The 24,772-nt window shown below is 41.4% G+C and overlaps 1 protein-coding gene across 1 annotated transcript; it reads left to right on the forward strand.

Moving 5' to 3' along the window:
• Window positions 1-12,588: 12,588 nt before the first annotated feature.
• LOC143739072 (uncharacterized) lies at window positions 12,589-24,305 on the forward strand. The gene is made up of 9 exons (XM_077231186.1): window positions 12,589-12,949; window positions 13,742-13,891; window positions 14,041-14,135; window positions 14,264-14,355; window positions 17,295-17,352; window positions 19,712-19,764; window positions 19,880-19,951; window positions 20,053-20,176; window positions 20,355-24,305. Exons 1-9 carry the CDS (start codon window positions 12,862-12,864, stop codon window positions 20,832-20,834), a joined length of 1,212 nt encoding a protein of 403 aa, XP_077087301.1. The 5' UTR covers window positions 12,589-12,861; the 3' UTR covers window positions 20,835-24,305.
• The last annotated feature ends 467 nt before the right edge of the window (window positions 24,306-24,772 follow it).

Genomic DNA, 24,772 nt, shown 5'->3' on the forward strand with positions numbered 1-24,772 from the left:
TTTTATCAGGATTTAGCTCCCTTTCTGCTTGAAGTAATATTAGAAAGTGTTGAAAAAGGTTCTCTACCCCCTTCGCTGACCCAAGGCTTAATTACGTTAATCCCCAACCCTAAAAATAATCCACTGTTTATAGATAATTGGCGACCTATTTCATTACTTAACACTGACTACAAAATTTTCGCCTCAATTATTGCAAAACGTTTAAAAAATGTTTTAGACCCTATTATTGATGAAGGCCAGAAAAAGACACAACTCAAACAATATTCGGCTTGTATTAGATATAATTGATTATTCATTTTTATGTCCTGATGATAGTTTTATTTTTTTCTTGGACTTCTATAAAGCCTTTGACACAATAGAACATAATTTTATATTTCAAACTATTGAGAAATTTGGTTTTGGTGAGTTCTTATTTAAAGCTGTTAGAACAATGTATTGCAAAGGCAATAGCTCTATCAGACTAAACAATGGGACTTCGCCAAGATTTGAGCTGCAAAGAGGCATCCGATAGGGCTGCCTTGCCTCTCCTACCTATTTATTTTATGTACTCAACTTCTTTCCACCCTTATTAAAAATAGAGCTTTAAAAGGAATTTCAATTGCAGAAAGAGAAGTTATGCTCACCCAACTTGCTACATTATTTTAAAAAAATGCCAGTCAAGTGCCAATTGCTATCAAAACAATAGAATTATTTTCTGCAGCTTCTGGACTCTGGAGTACCTGTTAAGCTGCAACACAACTTTTGAAAAATCCCCAGAAATGGCATACCCAAACTAAAAAAGATACAGTTCATGAACCCTTTGTACTAAAAGCACAAGTATGATCTCATTTGAAAGCTGACACCTGGTAGTTTATTGTAAATGTAGAATTAATTATTGTCATAATGGAAAAAAAGTTATAAATAGCTTCAAAGTTTTGTAAAGTTATTAGAAAATTTGTTTTTTATGAAATATCTTCATAAAAATAATATTGAAGTTGGCATTGTATCAATCTATGAATGCACTGCAGCTGAAGCCACATGTCTGACCATGTTACAGGTCCTTCTAAAAAAATTTGCATATTGCACAGGCTAATTTTATGAGATAGGAATTTGGGGTTTTCATGAGCTGTATGCTAAAATCATCAGTATTAAAACAATAAAAGACCTGAAATATTTCAGTTGGTGTGCAATGAATCTAAAATATATGAAAGTTTAATTTTTATCATTACATTATGGAAAATAATTAACTTTATCACAATATGCTAATTTTTTTGGGAAGGACCTGTATATTTAAAATCTGAAGATGACAAGTCTAAAACTCTGTATTTAGTTAAATGTTTTTCAAGATCATGTCATTTGACTTTATTTTGATTAGACTCTAAAATGCAAACTGATGTTTATTGTCATGTTCTAAGCATATATTCAGTCTATTGTCTCTATTGTTTTGTGGTGCAAACGAGACCGATTCAGTCTCAGTCTCCCCTGCACACATTCACACCTCTCCGGCCTGTTAATGGCTCTAAATATGTTTTTCTTTTGTCTGCATTATAATTACTAACGACTGGCTACTCACACTGTTTCAATCCCTAATTTATTTTCTCAAAGTTCTTAGTTCACATTTGAAACTGTATGACCTTCTTGAAAAAAGAAACATTTCAGATAGCATTCCTATTTAGAAAAATTCATAAAAACAACAGCTAGGTGGCAGGTGCATCTGAGGGCTAGCTAGCATGTTAGCTTATCACACCATCAATACACGACAATTTATGAGATTAAAACCATGTTTGTTCTCCAAACTTACTTTATAGGGCAAGTCGAGTGTTTTAAATAACCTTCTGTGATCTGATTTGGCCTCAGATAAAAAAAAAAATCAGACAGTAAATATATTATTTTATAGTATTCTGCACAATGATAAAGTCTATATCGATTAGCATTCCATTATAAATATAATCTATTATTATGAAAATACCTGACATGGCTCGAAGAACACAGGTAAATCAAATACCATTGCAATCATGTTTATAGTCTTCAAAACGTCTTTATCTGCATGTTACAGCGATCTCTGGAAGCTTTGTATGTGTCAGAGGGAGTTGCTGGGATGTCACATGATTATGGCACTTCTTCATGTGTTCCATATGGACTGCATGTGCACACGGCGCCCTCAGGCTGCCAGTTGGATTGAAAACAGTACATCAGAGTATTCAGCGCTCACAATGATTACATCGGCCAATTTGGGTATAAATTCAATAAATATTATTCCTGTCTATATAAATCTGATGTAAAACTATGAGAATCTATCAATATTTCTCCAAATCTGCACATTTTTGAGCTAAAAGCCTCGAGAGATGTGGTTTTGTGAAGCGCTGTCATGACGACCTCACAGGAGTCTTTTTCTGAATGAGAGCGGCTGACGCGCATAATTCATATCAAAGGTATCGACTATTTTTTTGATTACATAACTCCTGACACAAATTAAGACATAACTGTCACTATATGTTTCTCAGAATACAATAGTGGTCATATACTGAAACTTAAGTCTTTTATATTTTTAATAATGTATCAAGGTAATAACCAGAGCCGATCCGCCCTATACGCTCACTACGCAAGCTGCGTAGGGCCCCGCAAATTACTCAAGGCCCCGCCTCCCCCTCGTGCCATAGCGCGTCAATTAATGTTTACAACATCCATGACAAAATTAAGTGAAACTATTCTTCTGGTCCCGAAAAGAGGGGGGGGAAACATGAGAGTGAATTGCGGGAAAAACAATCAGGTAAACTTGTGTTCTCTCCTCTCCAAGTTTGATGTCAGCAAAGTTAAGTTTATGTGCATTTCTACTGTGTTTTTTCGGTCTTGCTAACCTAGCTGGGCAGGCAGTCAGTGCATCTCTTGCATCACTTTGTGCCTGACAAAAGTGAGAGTAAAATACAATTATTTATTACGTTTGTTTTTGATGAACGACAAAGTGCAACGGTGTTTGTTTACTGCAGCTCGGAAAAGATAACCGCGTCGCGTGTGTTCCCTTTCGAACGGTCACTTCGTATTGCGTAGCTATACGCAGTGGGGGAAACTCCTTTTCCTCGATTTACTGAAGCCTTTATGTAAAGCGCATTTGCAGCTGCACAGCTAGAACATGAGCGTCTGGCTCGCTCATAGGCTGCGCTGCGGCAACTGCACATCCAATGGCGCGGGCGCCTCTGACGTGCAACCAATGAGATCACTCTGCGTCATACACGTCAGAGCCCGCCAAGGGGGCGTGACCTCAGTCTATAATAGTCCCCGAATTCGCCATTATAGCAGATTTTACTCCTTCAGCGACAAACTTCACGTCTCTGACCATTTATTGAGCCTTCGCCGTCGAACAAGCCTTCAGCCTGAGCGAGCTACAGTTCAGCAGACTACACATCTCAACCGTGTTTCTCCTGACGCCGTCTCTCCTGTGGCTATCCGGCGATATCCTTTTCAATATCTGTTTATTATGTGTTTATATCTGTATCAGCGTTGTTCCATATGCCTCGTGTTATGCGAGGTCTACGAACACGCGAGCTGCATTTCATGCCTGGGACTCTACCACGCAGAGAATGCACTCTCTGTCGGCGGATGTGCGGCCTGCGCGTGCATGCCTATCTCCGTGCTGCGAACTCGGCTAACGTTAGCTCTCTCTCGAGACGGCGGCGCCGCGTCACCCGCGCTCCCTTCTCCGGCCCTACTTCAGCCGAGGAAGAAGAAGCGCCGCAGCCAACGGCATCCAGAGAGCACGGACGTTTGTGAATGCACGCCGGCCACGTCCCCGCGTGCTTCACTCACTCCAGCTCAGTCATCTCCGGTCCCGTTCGAGGGAGATCAGCGCCCCCCCCACCACCACGTGGCGGGCCTCGTCTCTTTCGGCGGACCCAGCGAGGCAGGACTAACTCCGACGCTGAAATGCTTCGGATCCTAACACAGGCCGTCGCGGACCTCGAGCTCGAGTGGAACTAACCGTGCTAGCTGGCGCCGACCAGCAAAGCCGGCGAAACAGGCCTCTCAGCCCCGCCCTGCGGCTGATGCCGAACGCTTCCCGCCAAAGCCGTCCTAGCACGCAAAGGAAAGAGAGGGCACGTGTCCCGCGCTTGCCGGACCACCCTCAAAGAAGCCAGCAAAACTTCCCACAGCCCCCTGTACAGTTCAGGCGGCTGGGGATTTTATTATTGTAAACAGGCCCGCAGCAGTGAGCGCGTCTTTGCAAACAAACGCCGTTTTCACGGCGACCCAAATAAAGCACACGAGCACAACACATGGGTTCACGGTCCCCCTTCACTAGGCGGCCCCTCCCTTGTTGTAACACTGACTTCCCCACACGCAAATGCTTGTGCAGTCAGTCCAACATTCAATGTGTGCACAAATCACAATATATGGGTTCACGGTCCCCCTTCACTAGGCGGCCCCTCCCCTGTTTTAACACTGACTTCCCCACACGCAAATGCTTGTGCAGTCAGTCCAACATTCAATGTGTGCACAAATCACAATATATGGGTTCACGGTCCCCCTTCACTAGGCGGCCCCTCCCCTGTTTTAACACTGACTTCCCCACACGCAAATGCTTGTGCAGTCAGTCCAACATTCAATTTGTGCACAAATCACAATATATGGGTTCACGGTCCCCCTTCACTAGGCGGCCCCTCCCCTGTTGTAACACTGACTTCCCCACGCGCAAATGCTTGTACAGTCAGTCCAACACTCAATGTGTGCAAAAATCACAATATAAGGGCATCAGGTCCCCCTATGTTAGGCGGCCCGTCCCAATCAGTGTGTCAAGCCCTAGCCACACGGGTTATAGCCTGGCAAGCTATCCCCGATGTGTCGAGTTGAGTTATAAACGCTATAAAGCGAGGCAACTCGCTCCAATTCGCTCGCAGACCCCCAAAGTTTCAGGCGGTTCTCGAGACTTCGGTGAGAAGCAACGTGGGTCACATGCTTCGCACCGATGTACAGAATTCATTAGCAAAAGGGGTGATAGAATTAGTCCCCCCTGTGCTAAAACATACGGGTTTTTACAGCCGCTATTTTCTAATTCCGAAAAATGACGGCGGCCTCAGACCCACTCTAGATCTGAGACATTTGAACAAAGCTCTCATGAGACGGCCGTTCAAAATGTTAGCTATCAGTTTCACAAGCACAACACATGGGTTCACGGTTCCCCTTCACTAGGTGGTCCCTCCCCTGTTGTAACACTGACTTCCCCACACGCAAATGCTTGTGCAGTCAGTCCAACATTCAATGTGTGCACAAATCACAATATATGGGTTCACGGTCCCCCTTCACTAGGTGGCCCCTCCCCCGTTGTAACACTGACTTCCCCACACGCAAATGCTTGTACAGTCAGTCCAATACTCAATGTGTGCACAAATCACAATATAAGGGTATCAGGTCCCCCTACGTTAGGCGACCAGCCCCAATCAGTGTGTCAAGCCCTAGCCACACGGGTTCTAGCCTGGCAAGCTATCCCCGATGTGTCGAGTTGGGTCATAAACACTATAAAGCGAGGTTACTCGCTCCAATTCGCTCGCAGACCCCCGGAATTTCAGGCGGTTCTCGAGACTTCGGTGAGAAGCAACGTGGGTCACGTGCTTCGCACCGAAGTACAAAATCTATTAGCAAAAGGGGCGATAGAATTAGTCCCCCCCGCGCTAAAAAATATGGGTTTTTACAGCCGCTATTTTCTGATTCCGAAAAAAGACGGCGGTCTCAGACCCATTCTAGATTTAAGACATTTGAACAAAGCTCTCATGAGACGGCCGTTCAAATTGTTAACTATCAAACATATCCTCGCGCAAGTGCGCCCGGGGGATTGGTTTGTCACAATGGATCTGAAAGATGCTTACTTTCACATTCAAATAAATCCTCGTCACAGGCCATTCTTGAGATTCGCCTTCGAGGGCCGGGCTTATCAATACACCGTTCTGCCGATCGGTCTATCGTTGGCACCCCGTACATTCACGAAGTGTGTGGATGCAGCGCTTTCTCCTCTGAAATTTCAGGGAGTGCGCATGTTAAATTATCTCGACGACTGGCTGGTGCGGGCACAGTCGAGAATCGAGCTATTAGCTCACAGGGATTTGATTCTCGGCCATCTAAAATGCCTGGGTTTCACAATCAATGTTTCAAAAAGCAAACTAACCCCCAGCCAGAGCATGATCTTTCTGGGCACAGTTTTAGACTCGAGAGCTATGACAGCGTGACTCACACAGAGCGCGCGCTCTCGGTGCGAGCGCTTGCAGGCACTTTCAGATTGCGCGAGCGCGCGACACTGAAGAAATTTCAGAAACTGCTTGGTCTCATGGCAGCAGCATCGCCAGTACTCCGCATGGGATTACTGCGCATGCGCCCGATGCAGCATTGGCTGAAACGCTGTGGGCCAACTCATGCATGGCAGTCAGGCAGCTTGCGCGTTATGGTGAATCACGGTTGTTTAAGAACCCTGATTCCCTGGCGGGCTCAGAACTGGCACCACGAGGGGGTGACAATGGGAACAATTTCCAGGAGGAAAGTGGTTCTTACAGATGCGTCCAACCTGGGTTGGGGAGCGCTGCACGAGGGCATGCCTGCATCCGGCCTCTGGTCGAGCACGGAGCAGAGCTTACATATCAACTGTCTGGAGATGAAAGCAGTTGGGTTGGCCCTGAAGGCATTTCTGTCGAACCTCAGAGGTCACTACGTCTTAGTCCGCACAGACAATACGTCAGTGGTGGCCTACATGAATCGCCAGGGGGGCATCAGGTCAGGGAACCTGCATGCGATGGCGAGAGACCTCCTCTATATGGGCACAAACCAACCTGAGCTCTCTGAGAGCAGCGCATATCCCGGGCGTCCAGAATGTGGGCGCGAATATGCTTTCATGGGACAACACTCCCCTCGGCGAGTGGTCCCTGAACCCACAGACGGTCAGTCTAATATGGAAGGTGTTTGGCGAGGCCGAAATCGACCTTTTCGCCTCGAGAATCAACACCCACTGCAAATTGTTCTTCTCGAAGAACAGGGACGCGCTGGCCCATGTCTGGCCCAACCGTCCCTTTTATGCCTTTCCCCCCCCCGTCTCGATGATTCCACAAGTCATCAAACGGGTCAGAGAGAGCGGGTGCCCAGTCCTTCTGGTGGCCCCTCTCTGGAAAACCAGATCGTGGTTCCCGGAACTGGTTCAGTTATCGGACACAATCCCCGTCGACTCGGCGCCTGTATGCTTCAAAATGGTCAGGTTTTTCCAGCTGGTGCTCGAAAAATCAGGCTGACCCAGAGTCATATGTGATATCAGTGGTTCGCTCATTCTTACAGGAGCTGCTGGACGCGGGTTGCTCCCCGTCCACGCTCAAAGTGTATGTGGCAGCCATAGCAGCACATCATGTTCTGACGGCTGGCCAGTCACTGGGAAGAAACGACCTGGTCGTAAGATTCCTGAAAGGTGCGAGGAGAATGAACCCCTCCAGGCCTCCGTCTGTGCCGCCTCTGGACCTCTCCATGGTCCTGGGGGCTCTGAAAGGTCCGCCTTTCGAACCGCTCCAATCGGTTGATCTAAAAACCCTCTCGCTGAAGACCGCTCTCCTTATGGCGTTGGCATCTGTCAAGCGAGTGGGAGATCTGCAGGCGCTCTCTGTGAGCCCTGCATGTTTGGAGTTGGGTCCAGATGACTCCAGAGTCATCCTCAAGCCCAGACATGGTTACGTTCCTAAAGTGCTCTCAACACTGTTCAGAGCACAGGTGGTGACATTATCAGCCCTCCCTCCTTCTGCAGAGGATGGAGAGGTTAATCTTCTCTGCCCTGTCTGAGCACTGAGAATCTATCGGGAGCTTTCTGCGTCTTTTAGACAATCAGAACAGCTTTTTGTCTGCTTTGGTGGTAGATCCAAGGGGGATCCAGTCACTAAGCAAAGACTGTCTAGATGGATAGTGGATGCTATTTCTATGGCTTATACCGCAGCGGGTCAAGTTTGCCCTATAGGTATCAAGGCCCATACGACCAGAGGTATGTCTCGTCATGGGCTTGGTCATCTGGCATTCCCATTAGTGATATTTGTGATGCGGCCGGCTGGTCCTCGCCTTCCACATTTATGAGTTTCTATAATAGGGAAGTGCCTTCCCTGCAGGCGAAGGTGCTTTCGGTATGATTAAGACCCGTCGGTGGCTGGTCTTGTCATATATTACTGTGCACTATCACATTCACATATATATATAAAACCCGCTGCTGGCTGGTTGTATTCATGCATAAACCCGCTGTTGCCGGTTATATTTACATATATATAAAACCCGCTTTGGCCGGTTATATGACATATATAAAACCCGCTTTTGCCGGTTATATTCCATACATATATAAAACCTGCTTTGGCCGGTTATAATTTCATATATAAACCCACTTGACTGGTTATATGTTCATATACCAATAACCCCGACAGTGTCTGGGTTCATTGGTGTAGTATGTTGGGTTATTTCTAACTGATGTGTACTATTTTAGACCTGACGGTGTCTGGTCTATTTATACATAATTATGCGGTTATGGCTTGTTCTGTATGCTCAGGGGCCTGAGTTGCAGTGGCAGCCAGTTACTCAGTGCGGCGTTTTGCATGGCGTCCCCACTGCGTATAGCTACGCAATACGAAGTGACCGTTCGAAAGGGAACTACTCGGTTACTCACGTAACCTCAGTTCCCTGAGTTAGGGAACGAGTATTGCGTAGCCAGCCGCACTATAGTAACATGGCAAGTTGTCGCTTCAGTCGTTAAACCTGCTATAATGGCAAATTCGGGGACTCTTATAGACTGAGGTCACGCCCCCTTGGCGGGCTCTGACGTGTATGACGCAGAGTGATCTCATTGGTTGCACGTCAGAGGCGCCCGCGCCATTGGATGTGCAGTTGCCGCAGCGCAGCCTATGAGCGAGCCAGACGCTCATGTTCTAGCTGTGCAGCTGCAAATGCGTTTTACATAAAGGCTTCAGTAAATCGAGGAAAAGGAGTTTCCCCCACTGCGTATAGCTACGCAATACTCGTTCCCTAACTCAGGGAACTGAGGTTACGTGAGTAACCGAGTAGTTATCATGCGTTCATATGCGCGCGCACGAAATGAAACGCGCATTTTTCAAGCAGAAATATATGTGGAGACCACGACCAGACATACTGTAAAATATATGGGCGTGAATGATGGCACTCCTCATCAAAGTACACATTATACAGTAAATATACTTTTAAAACAAGACACTGATTATCTAGTCTCAGTCAATGTGTAGTTAAAAACTCTAAACAACTGCACTAATTATACAAGATGGAAAGCAATGTATTGACAATTTGACTACTGATTTATTGGCTATATTGAATTTTAAATGTTGAATAGCTAGCTGGACATACTGGTCAATATGGATGGACATCCCTCAGTAAATATTAATCATAAATCAAAAATTGCTTCAACATGCATAATAAAAAAAACCTTTAACATGCTATGGCAAGCCATTTTAGATTTTATTCATTTACAGTTCATGCATTTTTGATATCAAGAATTTTTTTTTTTACTATTTGCAATGTGAATTCTTGATTATTTTTACTATAGGGCCCCTTAGTTACATTTTTATTACCCAATGTCTATTTTTGATATCAGGAATTACATGTTCACTTGTACAAAAGTTAATTTTTTATATCAATGATGTCATCACTAACAGGGATTATTGATATCTGCATCACTAGTTCACTAGTTAAATATTACAAGAGCCAAGTCATAGTATTAATAGTATTTTATATTTGAAAATGAATAAAAGGAAATTGGGAGCCAGTTTGAATGGGTCTGATGCAGCTTATAAAATGAGTTATCTATAATTTGCAGGTGCTATGCTTAAGTTTGTCAGTAGAGGAGATGCTGGATCATCAGCCAATATTCTATAGAAATACTCTATTCAATAAATATTGTTTGTTTGAACCTCATTCTGTTCTATATTTTTGTACTTATTCTTTGACTGTTTTGTTTAAAGGAGGGAGGATTGTATTGGGAGCACTGAAGTGTCAGGTGTGACTGTGTGTAAATGGCAATCGGTTTACATAGCTTTTGCCAAGTAAGACATGGTCCTGGATCAACATATTTTGTTGATCCTGGATCAACATTCCTGTCCCAAAATGTAGTCCTTACCCAATCCCTACCCTTAAACATAACCCTACCCATAAGTTTTCCCTAAATCAGAGGGTAATGATCAGTGAATAACACTGATGTTTAAGGACTTCAAGTCAAGTCAAGTCAAGTCACCTTTATTTATATAGCATTTTTTACAATACAGATTGTATCAAAGCAGCTTCACAGTGATAACATGAAAATAATATAACAGAGTTTGTTTCTAAAAGAAAATTGAGTCAACGTCCACCTTAAGCAAGGCAGATCAATAATATTATTGAATATTAAATGTCCCCAACTAAGCAAGCCAAAAGCCAAGGCAACAGTGGCAAGGAACCAAAACTCCCATCAGGTGACAGAATGGAGAAAAAAACCTTGGGAGAAACCAGACTCAGTCGGAGGGCCAGTTCTCCTCTGGCCAACGGAGGAACAGTGCATGATTTATGATTCGGGCAGCATTAGCATTACTTCACCCTGATTCTAAGCCTAAACTTGACATAAACTGTAAACTTGTCCCTCAAATCTGATTGGTTGATTGGAAAGTTGATCCAGGATCAACAAAGATGTTGATCCAGGAACATGTGGTACTTGGTGAAATCACGTTCACCCACGGGGTCAGGTAGAGGGCCCCTTAGCAGAATTTTGCTTAGGGCCCCAGGGAGGTCAGGATCGGCACTGGTAATAACTTCTGATAGTAACTTTGGACTATTTAAACAAAAAAACGCTTCAGTGCGCCGGCGCTCTGCCAACGGTTAACAGGTTGTTAAAGAAGTGTGAACTTTTTTCCCTTAAAGAAAGCGACACCTCCCAGGTCTGTATACCAATCAAAGATAAGATCACTTATCAAGGGATTACTATAATGAAAAATGAGGAGGAAGATGCTCTGTAAACTTTAATTTAATTAATGATAAGACTAAGAAAAAGCTAAATCAATGGCTGCAGAGGGATTTATCTTTGAAAGGACGAGTTTTGTTGACAAAGGCAGAAGGTTTATCTGGTCTTACATATGCTGCTATCCCCTTATTTGTCAACAAAAAGCTCTGTAATTCCATTGATGTCACTTTTTAATTTTATTTGGAAAAACAAGATGCATTTTGTGAAAAAAAACTGTTATTATGAATACATTTGAACGTGGTGGTCTAAACTTTCTTGATTTTACAACCCTCAATAATTCTTTTAAAATAAATTGGATATTGGAAGAAATTGGAAGCATTTTCTAAAAAAAAATCCACATCTATATGGAATTTTATTCCTAACTACTTTATATTTTCTCCAAGGTTGGTTGTCTAGATTTTTTACTGTTATGTGATTATAAAATTGAAAAAAATCCTTTAATTTTATCTAAATTCCCTAAACCAATGCTCTTAGCATGGTCCTTAATCTACAAACATAATTTCTCCCCACATAGGTGCTTCATCTGGAATAATCGGGTTATTAAATTCAAGAATAAATCTGTATTTTATAAAACTTGGTTCAATAATAACATAATTCTGGTATCCCAACTATTATACGATAACGGTTTATTGATGAATTACTCTGAATTCCTTCACACTTTTGGCATTCCAATCACTCCATGAGAGTTTGCAATTGTTATGGATGCCATCCCATCTGGTATTTTACCTCTATTAAAAGGGACTGGAAAACCTGATTGCCTACCTGTTTTGGACCCTAGGTTGACCTCTATTGGTAATATATGTTTCACAACCATAACAAGGAATAATAATCGTAATATTCGCTAATTATTCCAGAGAGATGTCACCAGCATCCCTAATGTTGTTCCCTATTGGTCTAACTTTCTTGAAAACCCGAATTGGGGGAATATATGGAACCTTCCTTACAAATACGTTCTTACAAATAAAGTAAGAGAAGTCTCTTTCAAGATTATACAGAGGTATGATCCTGCTAAGCAATATCTCCTTAGGTTTAAACTTGACATATGTGTTAACTGTTCTTTATGTGGGGTATTTCCAGAAACTTTGGTACACCTGTTCTGGAAATACCATACCTTTATGTTCTGGAAAGATCTGTCCCAATACATTACTGTTAAACTTATTGCTGTTTTTTCTTTGTTATGGAAGGATGTGCTGTTTGGTCTCCACGTTAACAAGGGTAAAAAACAGGAAGTATACCTAATTAATTTGTTGATCATTTTAGGGAAATATCACATTCACAAAGCTAAATTTAGTAATTCTAAACCTTCCTTTATTGCTTTTGGTAAGGAGGTGGAACAGTAGGCCTACATCAAATCCATCTATGATTAAAAAAATAAGAAGGCTGCTAAAACCATTCAGTTATGCTCTATCTTTAATATATTTATTTGAACCTCCCCCCTGGCTCTGTTCTTGTCTGATATTTTGTTTTCTGTATTAATGACTTTTTTTCTATGTTCTAACTATTTGTATCCTTAAGATTTAATAAAGATTAAAAAAAAAAAAGAAAGAAAGAAAGACCTGCCTACCAGGATTAGACATTGCGCTATTTTTAGGGCTCTTGTCACATTGGTTGTCACTATTCAAAGCGCTGCTGTGCTGGGCTCCGGCTCTCTCTCAACCGATCGAGGATCGACACAAATAAACACAAGGAAAACGCCTTGAAACCGGGTTGATTTGAAAAGTTTCATAGTCCGTCTCGTCATTGGCGTTTCTGTGTTTTGGCATACGTTTGGAAGTTACCGAGTATAAATATTTTGGTGTTTTCGATCCGTCAGAAACACGGACACGCGACGCTTCTGAAACTTTTGCGTGCGCAACGACACACTGGAAGACGAAATGGGGGAGAATGAGTTACAGATGGAGAATACAGAGCAAACGCAGGAGTCTCACGCTTCAAGCTCGGACAAAATCGACTTGTCATTAGGTTAGTAGCTAATTGCGAGGCGAGACATTGTTTGTGATTTGGATGAGTTGGCAGCAGGATCCGTCGGTTTCACTTCTGTGTGGACGTGTTGTAGAGGAACAGTGGTCAGCTGTCGCATACATTCAACAGCTGTCAAACCAAAGTGCTCCTGCTCAAATAATTTGCATTGACTTCAGTATTATAATAAATGTCTGTAATGATATGTGAAGGACTAAAAAGAAGTAACATTTAAAGTAGGCTGTAAGTAAAATAAAACGTGCATCCAGCCACAGTAGCACAGACAGTAGCACCAGTCAGTCAACCATTTTAATACAGACCCTTATTGTTTACTCAACGAACCTAAAGAAATGATCCTTTTAAATCTTTTGTCGTTGCATTGGTAAGTGTAAAACCAGCGTTATTGAGTAGACTATTTTCTATTCAAGGGCTCTAGGTAAAACCAAATTCAGTTATCAAATTATAATACATTGATACCAAGGCAATATCTGCAAAACACCAAGGCACCTAATAGTGTATTATAATTAGTTGAAAGTAGTTGCTGTGCTGTTAGAAGATTTATCCTTCATATCGGCCATAGCGAAATTCACCCACTCATGAGATAAACAAGTAAATAAAAACATACGGTGCCTATATACATATATATTGCATGCTGCATTTACCTAATTCTTTTCATATTTATTTCAAACAAGAATTATAATCCAAATTGTATCTAATTTTATTTAATCATTCATCTTTATGTTTGCTTTTTTAGTAAACCAGATGCGAAACACTTTGTTCCTTTTGTTTTCACAGATGACATTATAAGGTTGAATAAGAAAGAGCTGAAGGCGAACAGAGCTAAAAGTAAGCGTGCTTCTAACAGGAACAACGTCTTGAAGAAACTCAACCAGGTTCCACAGCAGCAGCAGAGGGGACTCAGGCGAGGAGAGCAGCACTACCGAGGCAAGCATTTGATACTTGACTGTCTTACACGTCAATTAGTGACAGCTGACACATTTGGACAATTGGCATATGACTTCTGCCTGGCCAGATCTGTAAAAAATGCTTCAAATGAACTGTATAAATGTTTCTAATAGAGGTTTGTCCCACAGGTCCTGGCGGGTCGAGAGGTTTGAGGAGACAAAGGGGATCTGGCAGGGGAATGTCGAGAGGGGGTTCACTAAACACAGCCGCTGCCGCTACCACGGTCTGAACGGTCTTATTGTTTTTATGGCTAAAATAGATATTGAAACTAGTGGTTGAATAACCCTGTGTCCTATCTTGATAAGATTTATTTCAAAGATTATTACTGTGATTACTCTCTCTGTGCCATAGGCCGATGGACAGTTTGATCAGACCACATTCACATCGAGGGGGACATTCAGAGGGCGAGGAAGAGGTAGAGGAAGAGGAGGCGGACTGAGCAGGTTCTACACTCTATTCTCTGTTACAACTTTATCATCTTAAAGGCACAATATGTACGATTTTTGGATAAAATATCCAAAAACAACTAGAACAAAGTTATATATTTTGTTGACTTGTTTACTTTGACTACTCTGACTATGTTTAAATCCCTAGTGTAATGGCCTGTGTCATTGTGTGGGCTGTCAATGACGTCATATACACGTTAACCTCGATTTACGGTTTTACTTTCGTAGAAAACGTGAGAACACAAAAGAAGCTTCAATATATTATGTGTTTTATTAGACACGAAAGCAACTGGTTAGGCTTATTGTTTGAATCTCTTGTTTTCTTGATTTACCGAGAGTAACATGTTTGTACCCAAAAAGTAAATCAGACAACATTATTTTGTCAAGTGGCATAATCAGAAAGAGCTTTATTTGTAGTTACAGGAATACAGCATTTTATCTACCTCACAATGTTTTAAAATTAATTGCATGTAATTTAGCAACTCAAGTCATCCAGCTTTTATTAATATGATATTCTATTATCGATCTAGCTTACTGCAATGTGCAACAAGTGTCTCATAGCTGCCACTGAACGAACAGAGAGAGTAACATTATAACATAACTTTCAACTCACTCAAATGTATTTTTAGTATGATTGTTTTGACCAAGTAAAACAGCGCTGTATTACCTCACAATTTTAATTTGTCATATAAAGTAACCTGAATGAGTAGTAATTCAGCACTTAAGGATTGTTCATTAGAATGAAATAAGATAATGTGAATTTAAGTGATCAAGAATTACTGTTAGAAAGTTAAGGGAAGAAGGAGACGAACATTAAACATAAGTTTAATTGTAAAATATGCAAAAATAACTAAACGAAAGGAGTGGAAGTGGACAACTGCAGCATATAAGCATAATAAAAACAGCAACATAAATGTCCCTGGTTTGTTGGCGCCGATGGCCTCGTGGGCAGCCTGCCGACATGTACCGTACCACCGTTGCGACCTGAGTATGAGTCCTGGCTCGTGGACCTTTCCAGATCCCATCCCCCTCCGCATCTCCCACCTCGCTTCCTGTCCACTTTACTGTCCTATCATAGTAAAGAAAAAAATGTCCAGGTGCTTTCGGCCCTGCCTAGCTTCATACTATAGTAACGTTAATAAAACATTAAATACATTAGCCCACCCACAAACACCATTTCTGCCTGATTCCCGTCAGATTGCTTTGTTATTGTTTTGAATAAGCAATCTCTAGCAGTGAAACTTACATACTGTGCCTTTAAAATCTGAATTTAATATTTTTGCTTCATTATCAAAAGAAAATATCAATAATAGAGTTTCATTCCATAATAATAATACGGTATCATACATATTTACTAATGATGGGGCACTTAATGGGGTATATCCAAGCTTATTCATACCAATAAAATGCAAGAATCTCAGTCTGAGTAGTAATAAATATATGCACTGAAAGCCAGAGATGCTGAAGAGAGAAGTAATAGAAAATGTATTCCATGCAGCCTAGGCTGAAATGGTCAGTGTTGCTTCTCTGTCCTCAAAGAGAAGCTCAGATGATACAGCTGTAGCTAATCATCTCTAAAAAATTCAGACCTTGAAGAGGGTGTAGTAGAGACTTTCTATTCATCAGAGAATCCTGAAAAATATAGCACTCTTTCCACATAAATATTAAGCAGCACAACTGTTTTCAACATTGATAATAATATAATGTTTTTGAGCTCCAAATCAGCATATTAGAATGATTTCTGAATGATCATTTGACACTGAAGATTGGAGTAATGATGCTGAAAATTCAGATTTTCCATCACAGGAATAAGCATAAAATCTGCTGATCTGATAAACTACAGACAACAGACTCCCATTAACCCATTAAAGGGATAGTTCACCCAAAAATGAAAATTCTGTCAATATTTACTTACCCTCATGTCGTTCCAACCCCGTAAAAAATCTTCGGAACACGAATTAAGATATGTTTGATGAAATCTGAGAGCTGGATCACTTAAAAAATCATTAAAATAGTCCAAGTGACTACAGTGGCTCAATCTTAAGTTTATCAAGCGACGAGAATACTTTTTATGCGCAAAAACAAACAAAAATAACGACTTTATATCAACTATTCATTTACTTCTCAGAGGGCCTCGAGTCAGTTCACTTGTATAATAAGTTAACGTAAGCTTATGTTGTTGTACGTCACACGCATCACCCACAAGACCGGCGTCGGCCAATAGTGAGCCTACACGTGACGTAGCTCTATGCTATCACCCTACATGAACTGACTAGAGGCCAACAGAGAAGGAAATGAATAGTTGAAATAAAGTCGTTATCTTTGTTTGTTTTTGCACACAAAAAGTATTCTCATCACTTGATAAACTTAAGATTGAGCCACTGTATCAGAATCAGAAAGAGCTTTATTGCCAAGTGTGCTTCCACACACAAGGAATTTTCCTTGGTACTGAAGCTTCCAGTGCACATATACAAATACAGATACAACAAGAAACATAGTAATACAAATTCTACAAATAAAATTCTAAAAAAAAAACAATGACAAAACTATAAAAATATATGGTCACAGTTGGGTTTTGTCAGAATAAACAGAAAAAACTGTAGGCACTATTTTAACGATGTCTTTAATAACTTTTCGGGGCTGGCAGTGATCCAGCTCTCAGATTTAATCAAAAATATCTTAATTCGTGTTCCGAAGATGAACGAAGGTCTTATGGGGTTGGAACAACATGAGGGTGAGTAAATACTGACAGAATTTTCATTTTTGGGTGAACAATCCCTTTAAGTTATGCATTGCGAGTGACACAAAATATTGAAATCATCTTATAAATAACATCAAACTTATAGAAACAGAGCTGTACACTTACAATAGCAGAGATAGTAGTTTAATGTAATTGTTAAATAGTTTTTGTCATAGTCATGTTTTTGTTGTTCTAGGGGTGCAATGTCAGCTAGAGGACAAAGGGGTGGAAGACCATTTGTATTAGACAGAGGGGTAAGAAGGGCAATCTTTACTTACAAAAAAATACATTATACACGACATACACATGGATTGACCTTCCTGTTACAATGTTTTAAACCGCATCCCTTTTGAGAGCGGTAACTCTACATTGCGCTGCTACGCTCCATGAACTCCTCCCTTCTCCACTTTTGTTGAAATCCTATGGGCTAACACCAGCTTGGAACAGCTGGCCAATTGTCATGAAGTATGCAAATACTGACAGGCTCGCGGGCAGTATAAAATGCATGGGCACGAAAATTGCCTCAGAATCTCTTTCTTCACGCTGTCATTGTTGAAGTTGCACCTGAGGACTAGTTGCCTTTTCTTCCTCGCATCCGATGGCTAACCTTTGCAGGATTTGTGCGGGCCCCATTGACCCGCCCCACACCGCGGACGCACTGGACTCGACGTGAAATGCGCCAGTGAAAAGGAAGAAAGTCTGGTATCTCCAGTCGAGCCGCCGCCAGGCTGCTTCGAGGAGGAGGACTCCGTTTTTCCACGACGTCCACAAGCACATGGTAAAGTTGTGGTCTACACCACATCTGTGCCCGCCCGTTCGTCTCTGGGTGCTTATCCCAGCTTGCAGTCTAAGCCGTGCAAGTTCACGGCTCATCTGACTGAAAAAAGAAAGGCTCCAATCACTCCCTCCGGCCTCCTTGCTGACGCTGTGGAGTCAGTTACTGAGATTTCTCTGAGGCGCCGAAGTGCGAAGGCTATGAGTCACAAATATTGCCCCGTCGCTCGTTCCAGCCCTCTTCGAGGTCTCTCTCTTCGTCAGCACCTCGTCCCCCCTAAGATCAGCTGCGGGACTGGGAATGTAGCGTCACGGACCACGGAAAGCGCAGTCCTCGGCTGCCAAGCCTTCGTCCTACGGACCATCCGAAAGGAGGAGAGAGTTCTTTGGAGGCCCCGCCCCCAAGCGCCGTGTTCTGCATCATGTCCCCTCTGTTCCTGTAGGCAACATTTGAAATGTTTGTGTGCTGTTTGTGTGAACTCCACAATAAGAGCACATACCCCTTCACACAAAGGGCCGTTTCCTCCTCATACACTCAACACTGTGTCACTCGCCCTGCGCCGAGCAGCACAGAGTCACAGTCCATGCCTATATTGACCTCCAGATGGAAAAACGCTAGAGTACCAATGTTCCCCCGCCGTGCACAACACCGATCGTGCCCGATCAGCAGCCAGCCTGGCTGGGGCAGGGCTCCAATCTACAAACTGGCAACAGCGGCCATAGAACTAATATGGCCGGTGTCATTTTCTAGACGCGTGGACGGTTATTTCAGGCGTTTCACCTTGGCTACTGGGGATAATTCAAAACAGGTATTCTCTTCAGTCCAGACGCAGACCACCCCACGTCAGACATGGGTCCGTCACTCACTTTGCCTCAAAATGTTTGAGCGCTTCCTGCAGCATAGACCGTAAAATAATGTGAGTGCAGCCACTCTGAAGGAATACGTGGCCGCTACTGCTTCGTTTCATTCCCCGGTTACTGGCAATCGATCAGAAGGCATGGTCTGGTGGTCAGATTCTCTGGGGAGCTAGGAGATTATGTCCTTCACGATCACCTTCAGTGTCGCCGTGGGATCTAGCTCTAGTTTTGAGGGCTAATTTTCTACCGCCTTTCGAGCTCTTGGTTTCGGTTGCTATTAAGGAGCTTCAGCTTAGCGCATTGGAGACTTAAAAGTGTTCTCGTGGATGGTGATATTATCTGTTTCAAACCCGGTGACTGCAGTGTTACTCTCTGGCCGAAACAGGGCTACGTGCCTAAAGCACAGGATGTTTCTCTGCCCGTTTCTCTGCTGAACTGTGATCCTCGCATGACGTTGACGCTCAGAGTGCTATTTGCCCTATCAGGGTTTTGCGGATGTATGTGAATCGTGCAGCCACCTTCCTTCAGTTGGGCCAGCTTTTCGCATCCTTTAGTTGCTGTACTAAGGGAAAGACGTCAACTGTCAGAAAACAGAGACTTTCTCACTGGATTCCCGAAGCGTAGCTACGCAATGTAGAGTTACCGCTCTTGAAAGGGAACGTCTCCGGTTACTATTGTAACCTCGGTTCCCTGAGAGGTGGCAACGAGACATTACATTAGCTGCCATGTTTGCTGTTCGATCAGCTGTGCAGCGTTCAGTCATGATTCTGATGCAATTGTCGCGTCCATGCATACTATACTGCCCGCGAGCCTGTCAGTATTTGCATACTTCGCGACAATTGGCCAGCTGTTCCAAGCTGGCGTTAGCCCATAAGATTTCAACAAAAGTGGAGAAGGGAGGAGTTCCCACAGCATAGCTATGCAATGTCTTTTTCCCGCCTCTTCTTCCCGGAACCAAGTGCTTTGTCTTTGTTTTTTCAGTTTTCTGCCACAAAAATGGCTGAGAAATTGCAAAAGTATCAGAAAATAAGAAGGTGAGTTTCTTTACGTGTAAATATGACATATTCTAAAAAGTACTTTCAAGGTATGTCAACAAATTGTCCTTTTCTCTGTGTGTCTGTCACATCCACATTCAAACACACACTAAAGTCAAAGAACAGCACCATCTGGCTCAACGCTGACAGTTTCCCTGCCAAATGCTAAATCTGCACCTGTCGCTGTGTGAGTGATTGAACTTTCTAGCTGGCTTCTAATTCACTGGTTGTATGACATTCTTTGTTTAGCTATTCTTTTTGCCTCTCTTGCTTTTTTCACTCCTTCAGGAATACACCTATTCAGGCTAGGAGAGGTGGGGTAGTGTTAAGGGGCAGATCTTCTAGAGGAGCCGGTACTTCTTTACCTAAAGGGATTCCTCTGCAATTCAACTACAAAGCAACGACTAACCAGGTGAGTTGAGCCATCCAGCAAACCCTGTACACCCGGTAAAGTGGGAGAGTCAGAGATGTATTACATTTTATTGGCATTGTGTGTGTAGAGACAGTTAAGTTTTATTCTTTTTGTATAAACTTACACAATTAAATTGTTCATCAGTTTTTAGGGCCTCTGTTTTTACTTTGTTTCGCAGACTGCAGTATCCCTCAATGACCGATTCACTGGCCTGAGTTTCAGTGGGCGAGGATGGGGAAGGGGCGGTGGAAGAGGAAGAGGAAGAGGAGCTGTTGGAGGAGGCGGAGGAAGAGGAAACATTATAGTTGCTGAAAGAGGCAGAGGAAACATTGTGGGGGGTGGAAGAGGCAGAGGAAAAGGAAACATTATAGGTGCTGGAAGAGGCAGAGGAAGAGGAAACATTATAGGTGCTGGAAGAGGCAGAGGAAGAGGAAACATTATAGGTGCTGGAAGAGGCAGAGGAAGAGGAAACATTGTGGGGGGTGGAAGAGGCAGAGGAAGAGGAAACATTGTGGGGGGTGGAAGAGGAAGAGGAAACATTGTGGGGGTTGGAAGAGGCAGAGGAAGAGGAGGGGTTGGTGTGACAAGAGGAGGACGAGGCTTGACAAGAGGGAGGGGAGAATCAAGAGGAGCTGGTCGAACAGTAATTCTTCAGTGATTCGAATAACAATCGGTCATTTTAATGAATTAGTGGTGTTTACTGTTAGTGATGCATTTTTCGGAAACCAAAATTATTTTAAAATTATTTGAATTTGAAACAGCCCAAACATTAAAAAACAAAATCAGTTTTGACCAGAATAGTATTGGAGAGCTTTGCTATCACAGGGCTAAATTAGAGTTTAAAATATATTAAAATAGAAAAAATATTACAATTAAAAAATAACAATTTACTGTATTTTTCATTAAATAAATGCAGCCTTGGTGGGCATGAGAGAATTCTTTTAAAAACATGAAAAAATCTTACAGACCCCAAACTTTTAAACAATAGTGTATATCATAGAGAAAAATATAAAATATATTTGAATACATCAGGTATAATCATAAGCTGAAACAGTGAATTTTAATTGCGTTTCTTCAACGATGCGTTTGACTGTGTCAGTGTCTACTTCCTACGAGCAACATCGATAAGCTACAACAGCTACAACACTGCTGCAAAAGGGCTTGCTCTCATCATGAACAAAAATAATGCTAGCGTAACAACATGTAAAAATTTTAGACTGATATATCAATAGTTGGCGACAAAGAAAAGAGAAGTTTATGACGAATGGTTTAATTTATCGCCTAACCATGACACCATGAGCAGCATAAGGAATTTACCAATATTTAATTAAACAAAACTTTATTTTCGATTTCAGTTTTGGTTTTCAGCTAAATTAAAACTTTAATTACAGTTTTGGTAATAAACACAGAAGTAGCAGAGCAGAGTAAAACTAAACACTTCATTCAAAACTTTACAATAATTTAACAGAACCCAATTTTTACAGCGTAAGGCACACTCATTATTCATACAATCTGATTTTATTTTAACCACTTACACACTGCTGTGCTAAATTTTAAACACTTGTGACATTTAGATTTTTAGAGATATTGTTAAGGAACATGAATATATTGACCTAACACAACACCAATACTGCACATATAGTACATAAAGAACAAAAACATTTGTGGAGACAAAAAGAAAGCGTGAATTAAAAAAAAAAAACCTAAGCATCATCTCTTTGCCTAGCTGGATCTGGCCATAGCACTTTGTTCACATTACAGGCTACAGTATGTCCTCTCTCGCAAGACTTGAAGACTTGTTGAATGATGTTGCATCCCTGCATCAATGCATCAATTTGGTCAATGGTGTTAAGGAAGGGAGAGAATGGTGGGAGGTCTTGGAGTAAAAATTGTGGATGCTCATGAAACCAGTTTTGGACCAAAGCAGATCGGTGGAAAAATGAATTGTCTGAAATGAAAATGTATCTCACCTGCAATTCATTCATTTGGTCTTCTGCTGTGACAATGTTGTGTAGTCTGTCTAAAAATGTGAGTATGTGGGCTGTGTTGTAAGGACCTAAAGTTGGCATGCAGTTGGAGGATCCCTTATGATGTTACCACCACATTGGCCCGGGACATTCAAAATTGCTCTGTGGTCAATGATGTTTCTCTCTTCTTACTTTTGTCAGGTTAAACCAAGCCTAATTTATTAAGATCAATTCATGTGGGATTTGATTAGCGTCAATTAACAAAACTCTGAAAAAAAGACAACATTGTGTAGTTCAATATAGGCCTACTGTAACTTTACATGTAAAAAGCTTCTATGTGCAGTGAACTATACTGAGGTGTACATTACTTACCTCCACATATTCATGCCGCAAGTCTTTTACCCTTTCAGAATTTCTTTCAAATGCCATTAGGTACAGTTTTTACAGATAAAACGTTGTCGGGATAATTCCTTTTCACGTGGCTACGCGGAAGCACTAAGAAATTCTGTATTATAAATTTTTCAAGGCTTGTACCTGGAACCTATTTCATGGTTTGCGTTCTCGAGCCACCATGTTTTGTGCAAATGAGCGGCAGGATCGCATTAAGGGTTTTCTGTTAGAACGGTGTCGTGTTAGCGGCCCCTAAGTTAAAAACTAATGATCGTTGCGACGGAAGTGAATCAATCAAAACTAACTTTAGCTAGACAATAACTTTATTCTAGAGCTGCTGTAAAGCCAAAACAATCTTTGTTACTTTAATTTCCTATTATCTCTGTAAAGCTGCTCTGAAACAATCTATACTGTTAAAAGCGCTATATAAATGAAGATGACTTGACTTGTGTCCTCTGTATGTTATGTTTTTTTAAGAATTCACCCCAGGTTTGATAGAGACCTGATGGACATTATTGAAAACTGTGTGGACAATGAAGATGTTTGTTTTATTTTCTCTGAGCCATATTGCATTATTGTCCAAAACAATTCTCTTTTTCCTCTGAATATGGGGCCCCTTCCTCCTTCACGTTCTCGACCCTCAATTCTATGTAGACCAATCAAAATAGATTTAAAATTGTCACAGGACAGAGCACAAATATGGAATACAGTGAATGGGTGATAGAAAGTACTGATGAAGGTCATAAAGTAGGCTACATTGTACTGATTGGACTGTAGACAGTAGAGAAAAGTTGTTGTTGTTTTTAACCTGGCTCTTGTCAAAATATTAGATTTATTGTTGCAACATTGTATCTACTGAGGTTGGACTGAACTCTCTGTCCAGCCTCTCTTAGTGTCAACCAATGGTTTACCACATGCTCAACCAAGGTTGCTTGAATTGCATCTGGTAAATGTAATCCTCGTCTTTTTTGTCCACATCCTCCTCCAGGTGACCAGGTTTATCTCTTCCTCTCATCCTCCCTCTCTTTCTTCCTCTTACTGCAACGTTGACACTTCCATTTTGTTGAAGACAGTTAAACTCACCTTTTTATAATGCTTACCTGATGGTTGAATTTACAATTAAGCACCTAAGTGTCTGCACATTTGATGGCCGTGTTTGAACAATTGGTTCTTAAGTATGTTATTTTGGAAATTTTGAAAAAGTGACATCATGTTGGAGTTCTGTCTGATGTAGAGAAGTGTGTGTGTATTAATTTGCAAAACGTGTGAGGCTTGTGCAGATCTGGGCTGAGGATTTGCTCCTTGAATGTCAGGTTTCATTAACTGTTATTTTTAATTTTAGTGTGTAATTAATCGTAATAAATATATATTTTAAAGATTTCTTATAGTAGGATAAGGAGGTTTTATTGCAGTGTACAAACAAAAGACTGTCCTTTTTTAAAAGAAAATGTAAATTTTTATATGATGAAGACTTTTACATTTTTAAGAAGGGGAAATACACTTTTGAAGGTAGGCTACCTCAGAAGATAATGAAGTGCCACTTTTTATACCGTGTAAATACGGTTTTGCGTTCTGACACTAGAGTTCATCTCAGTAATACAAATGTAAATATGAAAATAAGTTGTTTACATTTGATATAATCATAACCCCAAACAATGGAATTTTTTTTTTTCAAAGTATTATTTCATGTTTTCTGTGTGGTCGGTCTTTCAGTTTATTTGTACATGTTACTTAAAGGGAAAGTTCACAAATTAAAATCCTGTCATAATTTACTGTTGTTTCATGTTCTTCCAAACCTGCACGACTTTCTTCTTCTTTCTTTTCTTCTGTGGAACACAAAATAATATATTTTGAACACTGGAAACATTCATCACATCAGTTAATAATAAATATCAGTTCGAGTTTTGGTCTTTCAGGAGGGCCTACTTAATTATTGCGCAATTTTTATGCTATGGTCCATTGCTTTTTGTAAACTAAATTTGAACATATAAACTGACAATTTACTAAGACAGATGTTTCTTATTGTTTTCCTTCTCTAATTATTTTTCATCCACCCTATTTTGTTGGGAAAACAATAAGAACAAGTGTTAACAATGGATGCATTATGATGTTCTGTCATATTAGATCTCACTAGATGTTATCAAAATTAACTTGAGGCTGACAGTCTCATACTCTGTTTGTCCTTCACTGAGCAATGATGACTAACCTCAGGTCATTACTTCAGCCTGTTCATGTTCTT

This window comes from Siphateles boraxobius, unplaced genomic scaffold (assembly GCF_051911475.1).
Source record: "Siphateles boraxobius isolate OS27281-9 unplaced genomic scaffold, OSU_SipBor_1 16, whole genome shotgun sequence".
Classification (NCBI taxonomy): domain Eukaryota; kingdom Metazoa; phylum Chordata; class Actinopteri; order Cypriniformes; family Leuciscidae; genus Siphateles; species Siphateles boraxobius.